Raw genomic sequence first — 22,365 nt, forward strand, 5'->3', positions numbered from 1 at the left:
TGCCGGCGTTGCTGAAAATAACAGGAATTATCCGCGACGTACACAAGCTGCCATCCCCTATGATGATAATGATAATGCCGGTTCCGGCGCGCACATACATATATACATATACATGCGAGCACACACGTATATCTACACTACAAAGTATAACCTAATTATCTGCCCGGTGCCAACGCTTTGCGCTGCGTCGCGTAATGCGCAATTGCATCCAGCATATGGTGCACGTCGGCTGCATCTTCATTACGGCCGCGCGTACGCATTTATAGCGAGAGCGCGACTCGTTTTCCGCGTATCGTCGATTGCGCTAAGTGTGTCATTTTAAATGCGACTATATATAACCATGGCAATTACGAAATAACAACGAATACGCGTTCGTATTTATTGCTTCAAAGATGTTTTAATCAAAATTACGAACAATATGTTTTTTTTACATTTAATCAGCTTTAATTGCGATATATAGTGTAGCAATTATATGTATATTTTTACATTCAATCTCGATAAGTTTATCACGTTTACTTTTACTAATGTCTCGTCGTTTTTGAGTAAAAACAACAAATTGTCTTTAATATGAAATAGAATGCATATTACACGCTTTTTTGTTTTTCCTTTCCTTTGTGATTAACATCTCTCGTTACATGTCATATTTGCGAATCACAATTCATCTCGTTGATTATCTTATGCGATTGACACGCGAGCGCAAAGGTGTTTTTGTAATGATGTGTTTCACGAAAGATTATAGAGTCCCGGATTCGGATTATAACGTGACTCTGTCTATATGTCACGTCATATTTAATTCATGCCTCTAAATCATAAACGCTGCTGGGCAATTTGCGGAAATGGGACAGCTGTCGTGTGCAGCAACATAATTATTTCGGCGTTGATAAAGTTTTCATTAATAGATTGTTGGTATTCACGGAAAAATATGATCAGTCTTGCCGATATAAAAAACGCGCATGTATATAGTTGATAATGTTTCAATATCGACTGTTATGTTTGTGATTTTAATGCATAAAATCATCCAGAATTAATATATTGCATTGGTACATCCGGAATTATGCCGAATTATGCAATTTAAACCGGAAAAAAATATTTTTAAACTTTACAAACACTATGTTACAAGAAAAAAAATCGATAAGATATTTAAATTTAGAATAACAAAATTGTGCCCTAAATTATAACACTCGATTCTTTTTGGCTTCTTTTCACGTACATGTGGCGCGCGCTATCGAATGTTTGACTACACAAAATGTATTGCTTCTTGTAGCCGATAATATAGATCACAATTTAGTTTTCAAAAACTATAAAATCAAATCTAGCTTTTTAAATATTTAGTATATAGTGTTTATCACGTATTAGTTATCTCTACTGCCTTATCGTTTAATGTTATAATTTATAATTAAAAGTTTTGTTTTACTTACCATTAACTTACTGAAAGATAAATTGAACGCAATGCTTCCTTACCGACCCTTGAAAGTATCAAACTTACGTGAGAATTCAAAATTTTACGCTAAAAACTAGTTCTGTAAAATTGTTTAATAAATGCAACGTCTACGTAAAAAAAAGAAAAAACAGGAAAGGAATTGATGAAGAAAACAACTAATCAATCTTTTATGATAAGTTTTATTGCTTTCCTTAATTTTTAACATACTTATAATATAGTTTATTTTTCTTAACATCTTTTTTTTATATATCGTTCGATACATAATTATTTACATTGTTATATCGTATGCGGAATAGCGTAATTTACGCTGATCAGGTATTGTACAATGATAAATTCACTTACAGACTGCTTCAAAAGAGAATCTGGAATATCAATTGTAACGGGATATAGTATATATGAAATGTAATATTACATAAGACTGATGTGGGCATAAAAAAAAATATTTGCGTTTGTTACCTGTAGGTGGAAGCATCTACGATTAAAATTTGCCTCAATTTTTTTGTAGCAGTCTTTGTTACATGATAAAATACACAAAAAGATCACGTTTATCTCGACGTGTTACATCGTTTATACTTACGTGTAATATTGCTAATACTTACACAAATATATACATAGAGGCTAGAATGCCTTTCACGTTGTAAAAATAGGTATACATCTTGTAAAGCTGTGTTGTTTTATCTTTATAAGTTCTATACAATCTAAATTACAGAGTTTTCTTTCGCGCGGCGAAATGTATCACATAAAACAAACATAAGTAGCTTAATAGAATGTTTGGAGATTTCTCTTCGATTCGTATAAACATCGGCAGATGCCTCTCAATATAAACTCTTTTAATCGATATGAATTAGACGAAATACCGATTAATGCGAATGTCGGAACAAATAACTAACTTTACACTTGGAATCCTCTACTTTATACATTGCATTTCACGTACTGTAATTATTATTTTTAGCTGTACAGAAGTCAGACGAATTAGTCGCGCATGTCAAGCTCGACTTGATGCAATAAATCCGGTTCTGAAAAAACAAAACAGATAATCAAACAATTTATCAAGAGTGCAATTTACGAACAATTATAACTTTATCGATCGATGACTTGTTACCATTGCGATTTTCCTCGACGTAAAGGCTCGCTCTTTGAGAGCGTCTGTTCTCGTTAGAATATCTCACTCTCGGCTCGACTCTCTGAGCCGGGATATAGGTGGGTGTGGTGAAATCGTCTGGGCCGTCCAAGATGGGGGTGTTCGATCTTTTCCGGCAGGCTGCCACACCGATAATCACTCCGATGCCGACGAGCACCAACGCTACCGCGCCTTCAAAATTAAAACTTGTATTTGAGCGGAAAATAAAAATAATAATTAATTAAAGCCTAAAGAAGAAAGTAAACTGACAGTGTCGATTTTACCTATACCTGTCAGTGCGATGGCAATAATCATGTTCTCCGAGCTGGCTTGAGGCAACGCTTTCTTCAAGTCTTCTAAGAAGATCCCATTTTTTTCAAGTTTCTTACGGAAGCCTACAGAATTCGCAATTCTGACGTGTTCTAAAAGGGCGGGTTCGCTCCAGCCACGTCCGTTGACTGCGTAAACATACACCGTGTAGTCGTATCCCGGCTCGAGATCGTGAAGTTGGAAATTTGGAGTCGGGCTCATGTCCTGATATATGGGTGACGATTCTCCGACCAGTCCCTGATCGTTCTGAGGCGTCTGAAGGGTGTCAATCCCGGAATTTCTGAGGAATCCTCGAACCTCCAGCACGAAGTGCTGCGGCGATCCGCCGTCTGATCCGGGGATGCAATTAACTTCCAGCGAGCTGCTCTCGTTGTACAACGAGCAGTCCAAAGGCGATTGGGGTGGTTCTAGACATTGAAACAACCGACCAGATTTTTTATTTTAAAAATGTTTTCTTTGATAATACACACTTTGCTTTTTATTATAAAACTAATTTTTAGGAGTGACAGCGCGATAATCAACTTACTGGCAGGTATGATGTTGAATATACAAGGCGATCTTTGTCGTCCGATGCTGTTGCTCGCCCAGCAAGCCAGCGTGCCGTAATCGAAATCGGCGCTAGGTGAATACTCCAGCACGCTCACGAGTCCCTTACTCTCGATCCTCGAGTTCGGTATCGGCAGAACGTCGCCGATGCTTCCGTTGTAAGTCCATGAGAATCGCACATAGTCGTCGGGCAGCGCTTCCACCTCGCACTCGAGCAATAACTTCTCGTGTCGAGCGACAGTGATCTCTCGTTTATCTTTCCCTTCTTTACATCTCGGTGCATCTGTAATAGAAAAGAAAGATCTGCGATTATCTCTTTTAACTAAAAATATTAGTTAATTATATATAGATTATTTTAATATTTTTATCAATAATCTGGTTTTATATAAATAAAACTTTACATAAATGTGATTAAATTTAAAAAAGCTGATGTAGATTATATAATATTTCAATATATATTCTTATTTTGGAACAACGCGTAACGACGAAAATGAATCTTAGACGGCGCGCTTAATCAAAACAAAAACAACTACTCACATTTCATGTGAATAAAAAGCGGAGCACTGTGAGTTTCTCCCACGGCGTTCGTGGCCATGCAGGAGTACTCGCCGGTATGTTTTAGCGTGAGCATTCGAAACGTCAACGAATTAGAAGCCAACAGAATTCCGGCGCTCACATTGTGTTCCAATCGTTGGTTCTGCGGACGAGAAAACCGAGACGAGGAGATTTGACTAGCGATATATCATTTTTACGAGCTGGAAGATAACGAGACACTTTTTCGTTTCTTTTCCACTTACATTATGATACCAAATCACTCGCGACGACGGTGGATGGCTCTGAACGTCGCAGATTAACTTGAGATCGTCGCCTTCTCTCAAAGTGTCCAAGACGTAGCCAGTAGCCAAACGAGCGACAACCACCGGAGCATCTGTTTATAATTTGGAAAGGATCATGTCATCAATTATAATATTTTATTTTGTCAAGTCTGTCGCCAATTAATTTTATTCGCAGAGATATATTGAATGTTTTTCAACTAATTTGGAATTTGTTTTTCAATTAAATCTGGAAATTTTTAGAAACAAAATCATAAATATGAAAATTTTTTTCAAAAAACAATTATTTGCATATTAATTTTACAAACTTGGTTAAAGCGCGAACTCACAAGAGACGCTAAGTACTTTGATCTCCTCGAGCACCCCTCCGGGAAATCTCGGATTTTCCGCTCGACAGATCAATTCTTTGCCGTCGTCGTCCTTGTTGAAGGCAAGAGCCAAGTTGCTTACTGTCGAATTGGCCCTTTGCGTGGTAGACACGACATTAGGATCTTCTATCTTGTGCTCGCCCAACTTCCAGACAATTTTTGCCGCTGGAGAACTACCCCAAGTTTCGCATTTAGCGGCGATCGGACGACCGGCGAAAATCTGATCCTTGCTGAGAGTAATCTTCACAATGGCCGGTTTAACTAGAGATCAATTTGAAGAATATTAAAATCAACTTAATGACATTGACGGTAATTAAAAAATATCTTTTCTTTTGTACTTGGCGGTATATTTCTGATTATGCGACTCTATTTCAAGAGATACCGCTTTACATTTCTAATATAAAAAAGTGTACGAAGGCAAGAAGCGTGAAAGGCTAACGAGGATAGATGCTCCACTGTTAAAAATTTATTGCGGATGTGGAACGATGATCTTCTCGCTGCATGTAAAAAAAACTATTTGGTGACGCTGTGCCACAAAACTAGCGGTACAAGAAAGAACCAGATGGCTACGCCGCCCCAAACTGCGTATTTTTACTTTTGAACGACAATTCCGCGAAATGCGACCGTCAAAAGAGTTGAGGAGATCCGCGCGAAAATGTTGGCATTCATCTTATTTCCGCCGCGGGTCAGTGTTGCTCGCAACTATATTTAAATTTCTTTCTTCGCCATGCAACACCGTCTTAAATGACAGAGAGAGAACCGGGATTGATACGATAAAAGACAAATCAAAATTTTATATTTATTTTAGATTTTTCATTAATTTCCATTTTTTAATTTCACAATTATCGAGATCACCGATGTGTGACCTGTTGTTTATTTAAAAAAAAGCACTAAAAGATAGTAAAAACTTACTTTATTTTTTTCGGAATTCGAAATAAAACCTGTTGTTGTTCAGATTTAATTGCAACAAGTGTTTCCTTTATGTTTCTCGTACATACATAGATGCAGAGTGTGGCAGTTTTCTTGTTTAGTTCAACCCAAAAATAAATGCAGAAAGAGAGAGAGAGAGAGAACGGAAACGCGACGTGTCGAATAAGACGTGCCAACAATGCCCTTTAACACGCTTGCATTTTTTAGCACGTGCTTAGAATCGCGAAAACGACCTCGAAGATAGCGACTCTGTTTTCTTCGATTTTATTTTAAACAGATGCCACGTTATTAACGCGGCATTTATAATTTATTTTCTCGAAATTCCGCTCTTTTATATTCGTCGCTTGATAGTTGAAAGATCCAAGAAAGCGTCGGAAAAAGCGTTTCATACGACTAAAGTTCTCTAATCGTACTTGCAATTTGAATCTATTTTGAGACTCGAAGTAGATAAAATAAATCGTTATATTTGCTGTTTAGGTTTTTGAAAACTTTAAAAGAGCTACGTTTCTAATTACTTAAATTCAAATGTGGTTGCAACACTCACGATATATATCGAGAGGCACTTCACGAACAATAGGTTTTCCCATAGGTCCAGACTGAGCTCGGCATTCGAGCTTCGCTCCCCACAACGCTTTGGTGACCTGATGGATGTACAAGTAGTTCAGGGTGAATCTATTGGAAACCGTAGGCGAAGTATCAACCACGCCATCGAGTAAGTCTCCATCTTTCCACCACGTCACCGAAGGTCTCGGTCTACCTGTGAGAATTAGTTTTGAACGCAATTTTTTTGTCTTAGATCATCCTTCAGCATTTTTTTCAATTGCACATGTAAACAATAAAATAGAATATTGACAAACTGAGGGACAAAAAATTGTTGAAAGTGCAATAAAATGCAAAGTTATTACCTCCAGCCACCTGGCAAGTTAGAGCGACCTCGTAACCCTCTAAAAAGGGACCGCCCACTCCTGTCACTTCCCGCCCTTGCGCATCGTATATCACAGGTTTGCTTGGTTGCTCTGAAAAGAATCGAACTATGTAACGATGTTTCGCGTCGCTCTCTTATACACTTTGACACGCAATAGTTACCAACTAGAGTCAAGTTCACGCGAAAGTTTCGCGTTGGCGAGTTTACAAAGTCCACCCTACATCTAAAGATCCCTTGATCGTTCAGCGTTACTTTTGTGACTTTCAGCTTCGCCCGATGACCGTCGCCGACCTGAAAGTATGTTCGTCTTCCGAGGTCGTCGCTGACGGCCCAGTGAATGGCGCCGGCAATGCTACCGTTTCTCGCATCTAGGCTACAAAGGAAGTTACGTCGATTTCAATTGCACTAATATTTTTTAATAATATAATTAATAAGACAAAAAACTCTTATTGTTTTGATGACTTTAAACTTCATATTTTTCAAAAAAGACATGTTTTACGTTGACACACACTGTTGATTTTAAAGCCCCAGGCGCCATCAGTTCAGCCGAGAAAATTCCATCGCAATATTTCACCATTTCCGGTGGCGAAAGTCGGTAAACACCGCCAATTGGCGGCATACGGTGACTAAACCCGCGTACACTCGCGTCTATTCGCAGCCGAAAAAAAAGGATCACTGGCAGAGTCGCCGGTCGCGAATTTAGACTCTCTTAAGCTTTCGGAGTGCTGACCGCGTTACGCAACTTGGAGAGAAACAGGAAATCGCGGTCCGGGACGCGGCGGAAAAAACGGGATCGTGTCAAAACTGTGTTTATGCGCATTCGCCACTAGACGAGGACGACAGACTGTTGCCAACTAGGTTGTCAAAGTCGACTTCACAAGAAATGAAAAATTCCGTCCCGCGTGATTTGGGTTATACATGTTGTGAAGTTGAACAGAGATGTTTCTTTTTTTATATTTGTTAAAAATATATAATAGAGATGTTTCTTCAAACGCGCGCGAAATGTCACCCGCTACGAGCAATTCGTGGGCGCATAGCGGAAAAAATATAACCGGAAAATGAACGTTTACCAAAAACTTTTGATGCGTTCGATGGATTGATCGGGCGGGCGCGTACTGACTGTAAAGTCGTCAAAAACTGATTTAAAACACGTTCCGTCGTCGTTTATCATACAATTGATTTAAATTGCAAAATAAAAGTTTTCCCCCGTTCGATACGCAAACATTTTGCCGGAGCAAATTCGAAGGCAGCACGGAATTTCTCCTGGCTCGGTGTTTTTGTTTTTCATTTTTTGTTTTTCATTCCGCAAAATATTTCAGTGACTGTCGAAAACCCCTAAATATGTACATCGCGAACTCATGGGAAGTACATAGGTAGTACGTGAGGAATGCTTCACCAAAGCAAAAGAAGCGAATAATCTCTGGTTTTTCCATCTTCGAGACTCGTCCGCGCTCCTCTTTGACTCTTCGCCAATCCTCTTCGTTCGCTGCATTCTTAGCATAAAGATTTTTTGACATTATGCGGAACTGCACGCCGCGTTGTGTGAGTCTCATAATTATCAGGTTTTTGATACAACCACTACGACTTGTGTTTTATTTGCTTCGCGCTTTTATTGTCATTTTGTCATCTCCTGAATTTTTACTAGCATCACACAGCTTTTTTTACGAACACATGAAAACATTTTAACAAAAAACAAAAAGATGCTGATAATATGGAGTTTATTTATTCACATATCAAATCGTCGTAATAAAAATTCTCTCAAACACATTCATGCAAGTTATTTATTTGTTTTTTTTTTTGTCGACGATAATGTTGAAGAAATATCGGGTTTTACGATCGCGGTGGATTATTCTTATAAATAAGCAATTCCGAGCATTCGTTTGCACTGCCCGTGTATCAGCCAAAAAGGATCTTCGAATCGGTTGTGCTATTCCTGATACTCGGTCACGATGTTATGAAATTCTATCATCCCACGCTTCCAATCGTGGATATTCAAATTATTTATACAATCCCGATCTAACTTGAATTTCTTCGCGTGATCGCGTCGTGATGCATCTGTTTCTATAATTGTCTAACGAATAACACGCGACAGAATAAATTAATAGTCACTAAAACCACGTATTCCAAGAATTATTATTTATTTATATTATACATGTATAATATAATATAATATAAATAAGTAATAATTCTGTCATTTCATGTATATTATACATGTATATATATTATTTATAGAAAATATACACAAGGACTCACTCTTTATTGCAAAATAATTATTAAAATAATATTATGTATCGAATAGTGCTCGAATGTGTATATTATCGCGGTAAATTACATCGATCATCGTTAATGAGCTTGTGATTGTACGTTGCACGAGCGGAGGTGTTCAGAAGCGAGAGAGTTCATGCCAAGATCGGCCTCTTAGGTCGGTCGGATATTTCGAGATGCGACTTCAGAACAATGGCATCTCATCTTCCCAATAAAGCGGGACCTAACCAACATCCGGCAGGCCGACTTTTTGACGAGAAGTCACTGTGCTATGAATCGTTAGATTCTCGGAAAACAGGAAGAGGAAATAACTTTTTTTAAGCTCGCGCTTAGTTGAGAGAAAAGAATTTGCTTCAGCTGCGTTCGTAAAACGACTGCATCCTGATACGCATATATATGAATTCGCCGAGAAGGCGTGGAGAGATTCTAACAATAAACTCAAAGTGTTTAGTAGTTTCTCTCTTGTGATATTTAATATGTAGTGAGGAATGAAAGAGCGAATATTGAGAAACAATCTGTCTTTGTGCGGCGCCGGCGCTTCGTAAAAAATAGTTTATATATTTTTTTTTAAACTTGCCTGTATAGCGGTATTTCGGCATTGTCTTTGAACCAGAGCACCATGCTCACCATATCTTGAGGCGTCGGTGGCGTGATATCGCATGGCAGATTCACGTCATCTCCTTCGGACGCCCAGATCAATTTTACTGGTGCTGAAACATAAACAGTTGCACATCCTTAAAAAAATCTGCATTTTATAACTATATTCCGGAAATCTTATACGATATTTATAATTTTATAATGCGCAGTTTATAATCGACATTTTCGGGAACAATTTTGTACGTAATTTTTAAATCCCTTTCTCTTCTTTTTGTGTTTGAATTTCAAATCCCGAAATTTCAAATCAGCCCGGACGACATATTAAACGTGATTCCTACTTGTCGTTTTCGGACCTGTCTCACAACTTGACGAAATTATAATAAATTTGTTTGTCTATTTCTCGCGCGCGCAAGACTGCCAGCTTGTTGCGGGATCGCAAACCGTGACAAGTATCGGTTCGATGCACCATTGTCCATGATTTTATACGTGCTCCTCAACACGTGCAATTTAAACTTAGCTTTCCCGCATCGCTTATGAAGTACTAGCGGAGAAAATAGAAACGATATAACGCAAGTCGGTTGAACGCGGCCGACGTGCATGTGTCGTCGCGCACGTGCGCGAGATGTGTTGCTGTTAATTCACATCGTGGTATGCCATTGATAACTTGTTCGTTGCGAATGCGTCGTCGTGGTGTTTTAGAGAATTTTCAACGAGTCTTCCAAGATGCAAGTGCAGAAGTCAATGTGAAGTAATAAAAGAGTATAATGTACACAAATTTAAACGAGATAGAAAAATAGGGTAAGAAAAATAACCGCGTCCCTCGCGCGCGGTTATGTAAATATAATGGTCGACCGAAAAGGACAACTCTCCGCTATTTTTGTATCGCTTTCGTTAGGAAATCGTGTTTCCGGCGATTCACGTCTATTTCCGTACGTACGAGATCACTGTCTCGTCTTTTTTCGCGTTGCCCTTTCTTTTATCTGATTTACGTTGCTCGTGAATCGAATTTGCGGTCATATTGATCGCGCGCGCATTAAATTTACACGAAATAAATACATGAAGATTATATAGGCCTCAGAAAAATTCTATAAATTAAATATTATCCTACAAAGAAACTTTTATTTTTAAATTTAAAAAAAAATACATAGAATATGATTGATAATAATAAGAGTAGTAATTATAGACCAACTTGAAAGTTTGATTTATCGATTGTCGGGATATAAAAAATGGTACAAACCGGAGAAACCAATCAAAAAAATCCCTGTTTGAAAACTAGATATATGATAGATAATATATTTTATTTTGATATCTAGTAATTATTTTAGACGGCCGCCCCCCCTCTCTCTCTCTCTCTCTCTCTCTTTCTCTTTCTACCTAAATTATTCAGATCTATTTCGAAATAACGGCGTAGCACACACGCAAGCTGACGATTACGTCGATTCTCGGTCGACCACCTTCTGTTCCTGCCGACCTCCGCGCGAGCTGTCCTTCCCAAGGGTCGTCCGCGGTATGGAAAGGAAGGGTACGCGGGAGACAGCTTTGACCACTTTGTATGGTAATTTCACCAGTGCTCCGACCCATACACCACCATGGTTTCCTCGTCAGTTAAACTTCCTTCGTTTTACAAGGGCAACCCTTTCTCTCGAATTTCCGCCTCGTTGATTTGTCAATGTTCAACCCTTGACCATCTCAGGATTTAAATATTGACGACAAACCTCTATTCTCTTTTGTTTATACAGTTACAAATAATCTGTCTCAGTTTCTGTACCGAAATTTACAAGTAATTAATTATTTCGATAATTGCATACTAATGAATAACAGATTCGAACTATCGACCATTAATATGATGCGATATATAATTGATGCATCTATGTGTATTAGCCGTATGTCTCTTCCTTCTATATAATTTTCATGTAGTTAAATGCAGAATATTTGTGCGTGATGTATCGGACAAAACATATGTCACGCGCAACAACGTCTGTGTATGCATACGCACGATCAGTAAGCGGTTGAACAAATCAAGTCAAAACGCGCTGCAATTAATTACAGCGCGGACTTTGTTTGATGAAACAACGATTGCTTGAGCCGCAGAGACTATAAATATTCAATAATAATAACTTATATATCACACGTAAAATATTTGCGATACTCGATCTGTGTTGATTATGCTAAAATTCCGCTTTCAATTAGACATATTTGACAATAATGCGTGATTATCGCAAAACAACGTTCTCCAGGATAAATGGAAATGGAGTCTTGTTTCCATTTAATGAGGATTTCTATTATCTTATTTTGTTTTGTCATGCTTGATGTTTGTGTGTGTTACAAAATGTACATGAACTAATTAAAAGAATATAGATTGGAAACCTAATTTTTATATTGAAATACAACATGAAGAACATTAAAATGTTTGTTAGAGATATCGATGTGTTTATATATATATATATATATATATATATATATATGTATAACGATATTTTTCTGCGAATAAAATACAAATTGAACCGTACATCAGAAAATTAGCGCGGGATACATCAAGGAGAAAAAGGATCATCGAAATGTGCGATGTAACAACGACGCTAGGGTGATCTTCCAAACGCGAAAAGCGTATCGCGGTGGTTTATGTGTTTTCATTTCGCAGGAAGTGTTGCGCAACGGGTCGTTTCGTATGACTTTTACTGTTGGACAAACATGTAAAGACTCTCACGATATCTCACACGTGAACGTAAGATGATAAATTATAAGTTGTTATTGTTGTATGTTCTTCTCATGTAGCGCGCGAGAATCAGTCGGTATTACAAAGCTATCGGAGCTCTACAAGAGCTCAAGAGACTTTGGGAATACGAAATATTCATGTTGCGTATCTGTATATATTTATCTAGAAGTTCTCCCGGTAAATATATATTTGTTCCTTCTGAGAACATCGAGTTTGTTGGCAAGATTATTCTAGAGTTGTATGCCATGTGAAGTCTGTAACTGTTACGTGCCGCGATCGTCGCTCAAGTCCTATTTCTACGACCTTATCTACTTCCTTCGTTGGCACATACTATCGGTCGAAATAATAAACTAATAAATACAGGCCGATAAACTTCCTCTCCCAACAAACAATTTCCCTAAATTCCTTCGTTATTCATCCGCATAAACTTTCGAGTCGCCGAAAGACAAATATTACGCCCTAGGAACTAAAGTCTAGCTCATACGTTTTTAATTTTAAGACGAGTCAGTTCTCATTCGCAACTCAGACGAGCAACACCACCTCTCAACTTATAATAAAGCACATCACAGAAAATATCTCACATTTATTTATTCATTACGTGGCTATCCGGCGCGTAACATAACGCGTCGTACAGTCCAAAGAGATCATTTCTATGTCCTGCTGAAAATGAAGTCGAGTGTTAAATTCTTTCGTTGCGAATCATCTCGCGCACATTGCGTCTGTGAGAAATTGCCGACAAAAATACTCACCCATCAATAGAGCTTTCTATTTTCGATCGCCTTTTTTCACGTACAATAAAATTGCCGCGTAATCGTTACTTTATTGTGAATATATCGCACGCGTTAATATCGCTGCTTTTTCTTTGAGAAATGCAATCGCGATTAGGTCCTTGCATTATGTAATTATTCATTATCTCCGCAATGTGGTTTGCCTTTCTTTTCATTTATTAAGGATATATTCATTTATTTTACAAGGATATTTCCATTGTTTGGTTTACGCTCATTATTTTAATTTAATTAAATTTTGCGCTCACACACATTTTTAAGAAATTCTTTGAAAGTTAATTATATTTAAAAATAATAAAGTATAATTTAATATCATTATATTTTTCTATTTATATATATATATATAAATAAACAAATATAATACATATAATGCGGCACAAATTTGTGCCGCATTAGATGAGTATATAGTTATTAATTATTAGCAAAAAGTTGCACCAATCAAGAATGTTATTGACTGTTTGCAAGCAAAAAGTTTGAGCGAATGTACTTTCGCTTGTTATATTTTATAAGTGACATGTTCCTGATTGCGCATAAAATTATGTTTTACGGTTGTCGCGATTTTTCCAAAACTCGGCAATTTCTCCAACTCCGAAATTAATTATGTAATTATTCTGACGTGTCGGCAGAAAACGCCGGCAGATCTCAGCACATTAAACTGGCGACGTTTATTTTAGTAGCTGTTTCAATTTTTGCGCCGTCCATCGTCGCGGCATAGCCGGTGTCACATCTCTTGCCAGAGATTTTCTTCTCACAATGCTATTAATTAAATTTTCTCGCGTACATATCTTTCTCGTGATAAACTCTTTTGAACACTCTTTCTCATCATACAAATCGTTGTAGTGTGATGCAATTGTAAACAGAAAACATATATAAGCAGGAATCGATGTATCATACACACAACGCTTGCTAGAGATGCGCTAGGAATTGATCTCACAAACACACAGCAACTTGATTGAATGCTGAAACGTCAGAAGATATGTAAACCGCATGCGAGTTTATTTTAAATGCTTTCTATTGGAGTGTTGATAAAAATTGACTAAAAAACTAAATTAAAAACAATTGTCAAATCATTTTACAAATTATAAATGTATGATTTGTTGAATTTAATATTATATAATTCGAGTTTTCTTAATTACATTACACAATTATTACTTATATATCTTGTTGAGATGTTTTAAAATATTTTATGAAAATTCTGTTTTAAAAGCGTTTTTAATATCAAAACCGTTACAGAAAATTGTTTGCTCACGCATAATGTCGGCACAAAGTTAATGGATCAGCACGTAAACACATCCATGTTTAAGCGCGGAGAGCACGATGAACTTAGGCGGCGAGTACACGCGTTAATAGCTCCGTTGACGGATTCGACTCGCTAATTAGACGTCAATCTCCTGACAGTTTCGTAAAATGGGGACACAGGTGGCTGAATATGTCTTTATTTTGTTTTGGGAGGGAAGGAAGGCAATAAAGTTGAACATTGAGAATAGAAACATTACGCATGCTAATTTTCTGTCATCTAAATTATTTATGAAACTCACATGATGCGCGTGTTCTGCATCTTTTGGTACTAAAATATTAGTGACAGATAATACGTCACTAAAAAACAAACCCAGCCTAAATAAGTTTAATATCAATAATGTTGGAAATATAAGACTCAAGAAACAAATCTTAATAAACTTCGTTAAGCTATACTTTTGCATGATTGTTTACTACGAAATTGCTAGGAATATGGATTCGCACCTTTGTTCGGTAATTCCGACGACTGCTCCTCTGCAGCTGCGCCCATCAAACGAGTCCTCAGCACCATTAATAGACCCGTCAGATATACGTGTTTCAATACGCAGCGCATCTCGATGTCGTCTTGAATCGAGGATCAAAGTTTAAGGGCCCGATTTTCTTTCCACCGAGAACAGCATTCGATCGTGCTCGATCAAATCGAGCACGTTTTCTGAACAAAGGCGAAAAAGATTTTGCGACCACTTCAACGATAGTTCTCACGTGGCGGTAGATCCACAGACAGCCGCGTCACTTCTTTGATCGATCGCGACCATTCGAATAACTCCGAAGATCGAATCATTCTTAATGTTTTCACCATTGATCTTAATACAATTGTGTCTATATAACACTTACTTTTATCTCTGGTTTTTACATTTATTATTTTAGTAGTATAATTAATATTTTCATATGTTAATTAATGAAAAAATTCATTTTATTTATTAGAATCACGCAAGATTCTCATAATTTTTATATAATTTGAAATACGTGTTTCTCTTTCGATATTTTTAAAATTTACTATCTTCTTAGAAGTTTATTTGCGTTCAACTAGAGATTAATTATTTATTATTCTTGTATGTAAAAATAAATCCTTATTCTTCTTATTTAGCCGGTGCTTGCTACAAACAGACGTCAACAACACAATTCACGAGATCCTACGTCCTTTCACGCTTACTTCTTGCTTATAGTTAGGCCAGACACGTCGTCTCGAAATCTTTTGATTGACAAACCAACCGGCGTTTTTCCCGCCTCCCTTTGTGCCCTTTCTCTTCTTTCCACACGCTTATTTCTTACGGTCGAGATAGTTTTGTCTTGACTTTCGACGCGTTCTCTGCTTTGATTTTCTTCGACACCGCTCATTTCTTTCTCCTCCACCGCCTCCTTCGCCACTCTCTCAACGAATTTCAACTTTGATCCTGCATCCGCGCGCGTTGCCTTTTAAATGCCTGTTACGCGCCGCTTTTTTAGTTCTCTCGCGCCTTTTAATGTTATTCTTAGTAGGTGGTCCTTCTTTTGCATGCCGCGCGTTTTAATTTCACCCGCGATCAGATGATACTATAATAATGATCGTGCACGTGAATTTCTCGCGTCTCTTTATTAGACAATATGATAGTAATTTTTATTTCAATTTTTTTCGCTATGCGCAACGTAAATAAGAATTGTTTTATTATTCAATCAAAAAAACACTTGCAAAATTCTTTGTGTAACAATTCTTGTGGTAACAATCGTGAAGTAATGTTTTCAGAACAAAGTATTTGTAGATGAAAATCCCAATTTTACATGAAACGAATTCACCCAATTCGTGCAAATTTTATTCAATTGTTTTAAACGGAAGAAACGCAGTTTTCGGGGAGCACAAATAAATCTCTCCTCCAGGATATCCACACACACATACACTCACTGCGATTCAATCGGCGACACACTGATGTTACTTTCGGATTTAGTTATCGACTTTCGGCCGCATCCGCACATGCGAGAGCGCGCGGATTTCACGTGAGCGCTCGCGATTCGAACGCGGAAATGATGAGAGACAAGACGGCGTCGTATTATCGCGCTGCGAGATCGGCGTCGCCGTTGTCGTCGTTGTCGTGGTTCCCGTGCGCGGTCGTTGTTGTCGTTGTCGTCGTCGTCGTCGTCGTTGTCGTCGTCGTCGTCGTTGTCGTCGTTGTGACTCTCGTGCCCGGTCGTCGTCGGCAGCGACTCTGCCACGAAACTAAAACCAAAACCGAAAGACACGCGTTTAGTTTCTCCCCCTACCTTTTTCATCCTTCTTGCTCGGCGCGCACACACGCACATATACATGCACACGCACGCACGCACGCACGCACGCACGCACGCACGCACGCACGCATCTTCTCTACGCGTATAGACAGCGAGCCGCACACGCGCACTTTTGGATGCGAGCATGCGGTTGTGTATATACACATGAGCGGATGTACATCTACATACGCTCTCCCTCTCCCTTTTATATCACTCATATGCGGGCGTGTTTGTGTGGATGCGGAGATACTATTAAATGAGAGTCTAAGTTATGCATGCAAATATTGCAATGAGTAATATCTTTTGTACGACAAGAACGTAAAGTACTTACTGTACAAGAGACCTACTGTATGAAGATTATAAAGAATTTTTTGCTGGAATAGAGTTTTAATAAAGTGTTTACAGAGAATTTATAATGTATCTTTATATAACTTTTTCGTTTACGCAACATAATAAGAATTTGTACGGATTTATATTTGGCATTATAGAGTAATACAATATTGTCATAGATATAATTTGCATATATTTTTACAGGATAGACGCAAATAATTCTCTTATCGGAAAATTGTTTTTTCAAAAAATTAATTACGATGAAGTATCGAGTCACATTCCGCGCAATATTTTAAAATATTCCTCAACTAACAATAAGAAGTATTTACATATATCAAACAATTCTTCTCTAGCTAAATATGTATATATAGAATTTTTTTGTTCTGAATCAATTGTTGAATCTCATGCAGTTTTCTAAGTTTCTGTGCTTCAAATTGCCGAAAACTAATGTCCATGTTTATCAGAATGATAGCGATACTAGACAGCTAGCGCGGCGCAAAATGCGTTTACAGAGAGAGAGAGAGAGAGAGAGAGAGAGAGAGAGAGAGAGAGAGAGAGAGAGAGAGAGACTTCGTATATATAATCTATGCAGCATCGTAAATTGAATCTCCGAAATTGTATGCCAGGTCTCAGTTCTTTGTACATACTGAAAATATACATAACACGCTTATATTCAATCCTTATACACAAAATACACACATAACATGCTTATATCCACTACGTATACGTTCGTGCGTCGAGTGCACGTAGCGCACGACTGCATCGCTGCGTGCGCGCCTAATTCTCTGTGTACGATCTTTTCGCTTTGGAAAAACACAGATCGGTTTGCCGTCCTGGAATAAGCGCTCAGGGGTTGCGTTTCTAGCATATCATCGTACAGACGATTACGCGATGCCGGCCAGAGAGGGCTCAACAACGATCTCGCGCCGGCCGAGGGTGGAGCGTCCCCTCCGCATGAGTTAGAGGGTCAGGGAATGTGTGCGTGAAAGAGAAAGGACGACGTGCGACGAATGCGTCGAATTCTATTTGCTTGTCCAGTGCTATTGTGTTTTCCCGAACAGTTTCCACGCGTGCAGCAGTTTTCTTTATATGTCACGCGTCCTATCATATTCGCTCGTATTCTAAATATATGTATTTTGCGCTCGCAAAAGCCCTGTAAAGATATTTCTAGATTTTTTGGCAGATTTTGCGAACGGGATGTTTACCTGATTGAGCGATGATTCTCAAAAACAAAATTCTCGAACAAACAAAGAGAAATGTTGACTTCTGATCGACGGTGCATTCCAGGGTCGCGCAGGATCTTTATAAATATATTTTCTATCTCTGTTGAAAATACCGTAGTTTGTGTTTTCACATTCTCGCGATCAAAGTTTTGATTTCGTTCACCGCGAAAGCAGCTCGTGTAAACAAAATTCCCGAATAGGAAGCGAATTGTTACACTGCGCATTTCTCCATAAATATTTATTCTTTGATTTTTTTACTGTATTTTACGTATCTACTTTTTCTATTTTATTCTTTTTTGTACATATCACAAAGTTATCTCACATTGTCTTTCAGGACAAATTATTTTATATTTATTTGTTCAAGATTAGGGCTTGTTAGAGACAGTGATAGTTTTTTTGTGATTTTCTTTTTCCGGATGTTTTTAGTTATGATGTTACACCCTGCGGAATTCATTGTTTCCTTTTTTTTTTTATCACGACGTAATAGCAGCGTAAAGACGTTTTCTAAGGGTGTCAACCAAAAACGAGGCGTAGCACACTCAAATTTTTACATCTCGTTCGATAGCACTGTAAGTAGCACAACGAAATAACTCTGGATTCTTGACTCATGATCTTGCAGCAAATCGAATTAGATGCAAAAATGTCTTGATTTTTTTAAATATTAATATCAACATAAAGGCGTTGGTTTCGGATATCGATGTGTCGTCGCGTGATGTTATTAATCAAAGCATTAATTATGATGGACAACGCAAAATCTCCTGACGACACGTCATCAATGTGATTCTGCATCTCTCGAGGATATTCTGTATCTTTCATATTCATCTGATATCCACTTTGTTTTTCAACAAGAAGCGAACACTTAGTTTTCGTATAATAATAATGTTTCGTTTTATTTTTCATGTATACATTTCATAAGTGCCTAAACTTAGTAAACGCACCTTGCACAACGTGTTATATTATCGCCGCTATTATTTTCCGTCGCTATTACCGTTGGCACTATTAGTCACCAGAGCTTAGACTTATTAAACGAATTTGCGAAGCAAACATGAGAGAGAAAGAGAGAGAGAGAGAGGAGAGCACTAAGAAACGCGAATTTTCGCGTTATTTTCCTGCTTGTTTCTAATCTAAACTTCCTATAAATAAAATGCGCTCGCGTTCCATCGCTTTCGTTCGAAATTTCGTCGCTTACCTTACATATATACAAAACAAAAGTAGCCGCGCGCGCTTCAATTTTACGGCGCGCGAAGCGTAATTTTGTAGTCTTGACGCTTCGGTGTGTAGCCTTTCTATTTCAGGACTCTCTCGTCGCCGTTTGCTCTCCCTCGCTGGATACCGCAACACACACCGGTAATCCTCCTTTCCCTTTTTCGTCCGACAAACGCATCTGCGTAAATACGTACTGGAACACTTTTCGCTGACCATGTTGTACAGAACTCAGCGTCCTGTAATTAATTGCCAAGTGTTTGCAAATCGCGCATTCGCTGATGCGTAATGATTATTACGAAAAATAGAATGTTAATAGTTATTTCATATATATCAGTGATAAAACATTTTACATTCCATTTTGAGAAAAACATTGAAAGTTTTTTAATTGTTCGAAATTATAATCACATATTTATGCGTGAATTTTAAGATGAATTTTTAATGAAAACACGTGTGTACATATATACATATATATATATGTATTTTAAACTGCTGTTCGACGCGATTCCCGTGAAATTAGATTAAACTACGTGTTTAAAATAACAAAAATAAATGTTACAGAAAGAAATATTTGTATGTGTGTGTGTGTGTGTGTGATAGTACGTCCTGATGAATAAAACGGTTGTTTTGCACTGCCAGATAACGAAAATGCCAGAATTTTTAGACTGGTGTCGTCGTGCGATCGTTTTAATACATTTTTTTCATTAAGCCGCAGTTTTTTTAGTCGAACGAATCTCTTCACTCCAATATATCATACGCGGATAAAGTGAAACTTTGAATTCTTTTTTTTTATCAATCCTCTTAATATTTCTCAAGTGATATTACGTCACTTAAAATATCTCTTATAGTTAGCGTATATTGTGATTCAGGCATGTGTAATCAATGCATACACAGATGCGTTCTCTCGCGATAGTTCAGTGATTTCAATTAGTAATTCACACCGATTCGCGTTATCTCAAATATCCGATGCTGCGTGTGTGGCGCTTATCTCGCGATTCATTGATGGGATTTGTTTCGTCTCTCTATCGTAGCATATATCGCGATATGTCTATATTTGCCGACTGTATTAGAGACGATATTACATCTTCCATTTCGATTCGGTTCAGCTGTCCACAATGTGAGTCTGATCCTTTTCTCTGTCTCGCGCGCGATACACTGAGAGAACATCGATACATGTACGTGCGTTGTGCGTTTTGTGCACCATGACAGTGCTAGCGATAAACGACGGCCGAGAAAATACAGATCGATATCTCGCGTCCCTTCCATTCGACGCGGGATGAGGCTCACGCGCGATATAGCTCTTCCTGGGCATAAATAATAGAATTACAGGAGCGACGTAATTGTTACGAATTGCCGCTGTAATTTATGGATGCTCGTGGGTGGGCCTGGGGCGACGCGCGTTTTATCGCGCGCGCTTTGCGTTTGTCGAATGAAATTAAGCCATTATTGGAAGAACCTAGGTGAAAAGTTACAATCAGCGACTATCAGATAATTTTGAGTGAGAGAAAGTTAAGCACATCTGTATTTTTATATATCGGATATATTTCGAATTATACTTTTTCGAAACAATCGGCAAACAATGTTCATCACTATGTAAACATTTTATTTTTGACTTGTAGAAGAAAACTTTGTAATCATTTATTAAATTCGATACATTTTCTCACGCTTCGTAAGAAGAAACGAAATCCGAGAAGGATCTAAAGAGAGAATTTTTTGCTTTTAGTTTTTTTGCTTGATGTGGAAAAGCATACAATATCAAAGAGCAGTACTACGCGTGTACAAAAACGCTAATGCCTTTTCTTCCCGACGTTTTCGAACGTAAAAGAGATACAGAAATGGATTTTTGATGATATTCAGAAACGTATCTCTCTTATGCGATCAACTCTCTTTCTTTCTTTCTTTCTTTTTTTTTTTCTCTCTCTCTCTCTCTCTCTCTCTTCTCTTTTTCTCGCTCGTTCGCGTGAGAAACATTTAACAAACAGTTAATAATAACGAAATCAGCAAATTACAGCGATTACAAACAATCTACTAGTATACTGTCTGTAACTCTTTATGTAAAGTCATGCACGTGTCTCTTCTCAATTTCTTAGAAGATTAATCGTTCTTATGCGGGTCATGAAAATGATTCTTCCGGTTCAAAGATCGCGTCGCGCATAAGATACCGTAACAAATTACAAAAGGAAATTGTATCTCGGACACACGTGCGCCTCGGGCTGATGTCATTTTTTATCCGATATAATCTCACAATTTATTTTTTATTTATTTATTCTATTTGTTTTGGACAATTTTACTTTACCGAATCATACAGTAATAGATCCTTTGCAGAAGCAATTACCCAGTTATATAGAAAATCGGCACGTCATCTGTAATTTCCTAGAAATAATTGACGTTCGTGTTGTGAGTGTCGACAAAACGCGGCTGAACGTTGATTACACATAGCGCTCGCTTGACGCGTTGCGCACCTACACTGGAAATGCACTCTCTTATTAGTGACTCATAAGAATATCCATGGTCTTTTAACTGCGCGGGACCGCCTAGCACGAAATGTTTAACGATGACTAAGGTAAATCGGGACTGGTCGATATCACTGCCCTCTGCAAATGCAGCGGTGCGAAGCGATTCGAGAGCGACGAACGCGTTATCGTTAATAGCGCTATCATGGCACGCTTTGTGCTGTTTCCTCTACATCACGAATGATCAATTAATCACGTGTGACGCGTTATTTTTTTCTCCCCTAACTTATGTCGAATCTGAAGAGAACGAGATCGGTATCCCCGGACTCGTTGACGATGACGTTAAATTTTAATTACTCTTGTTTAAATTATTTACTCTGCTGCGAATCTTGTTTACTAAGACATACACACTGTTATCAGTAAAGTTTGAGCGATCTTCCTTAATTTCTTCGTAGAAGTCTCACTTGATTTGTTTTTGTTTTTTTGTTGTACTTTTTTACACTACTTTTAATTAGTCAATCATTCCTTGCGCTACGTCGCAACTTGTTGATCCTGTTTGTTTGGAGATTCCTCTCTTTTCGCGATACTAGTAATTCTAAATTCTTCTTATATAGTTCGTTTTACGAGCAACATGCGAAATTTTTCAGTCACGATGTTTACCGAATGTTATCTGATGTGTTTTCTGACGCGAAATAAGACGCATATATCATCGCTCGTTCTTTATTCGTACATGCGCAACATGTACGTTTTATTTTCACGACACTTT

At 37.9% G+C, this 22,365-nt stretch overlaps 1 protein-coding gene across 5 annotated transcripts; it reads right to left on the bottom strand.

The window, feature by feature from the left end:
• Positions 1–1,674: 1,674 nt before the first annotated feature.
• On the bottom strand, positions 1,675–15,069 carry LOC109858674 (hemicentin-2). 5 transcript variants are annotated; one of them, XM_020436179.1, is made up of 12 exons: positions 14,597–15,069; positions 9,336–9,468; positions 6,655–6,866; positions 6,474–6,584; positions 6,113–6,325; positions 4,600–4,899; positions 4,235–4,365; positions 3,975–4,134; positions 3,418–3,720; positions 2,852–3,298; positions 2,544–2,753; positions 1,675–2,457 (listed from the first exon to the last, which is right to left on the bottom strand). In XM_020436179.1, exons 1-12 carry the CDS (start codon positions 14,703–14,705, stop codon positions 2,414–2,416), a joined length of 2,373 nt encoding a protein of 790 aa, XP_020291768.1. In that variant the 5' UTR covers positions 14,706–15,069; the 3' UTR covers positions 1,675–2,413. The 5 variants fall into 5 exon arrangements, with proteins under 5 accessions (XP_020291768.1, XP_020291761.1, XP_020291776.1 ...); XM_020436172.1 differs by having other exon boundaries at positions 2,846–3,298; XM_020436187.1 differs by lacking the exon at positions 14,597–15,069 and having other exon boundaries at positions 2,846–3,298; positions 6,655–6,861; positions 9,336–9,441.
• Between the last annotated feature and the right edge of the window lie 7,296 nt (positions 15,070–22,365).

The sequence above is a fragment of the Pseudomyrmex gracilis genome, unplaced genomic scaffold (genome assembly GCF_002006095.1).
Source record: "Pseudomyrmex gracilis isolate BER0280 unplaced genomic scaffold, ASM200609v1 scaffold_6, whole genome shotgun sequence".
Lineage (NCBI taxonomy): Eukaryota > Metazoa > Arthropoda > Insecta > Hymenoptera > Formicidae > Pseudomyrmex > Pseudomyrmex gracilis.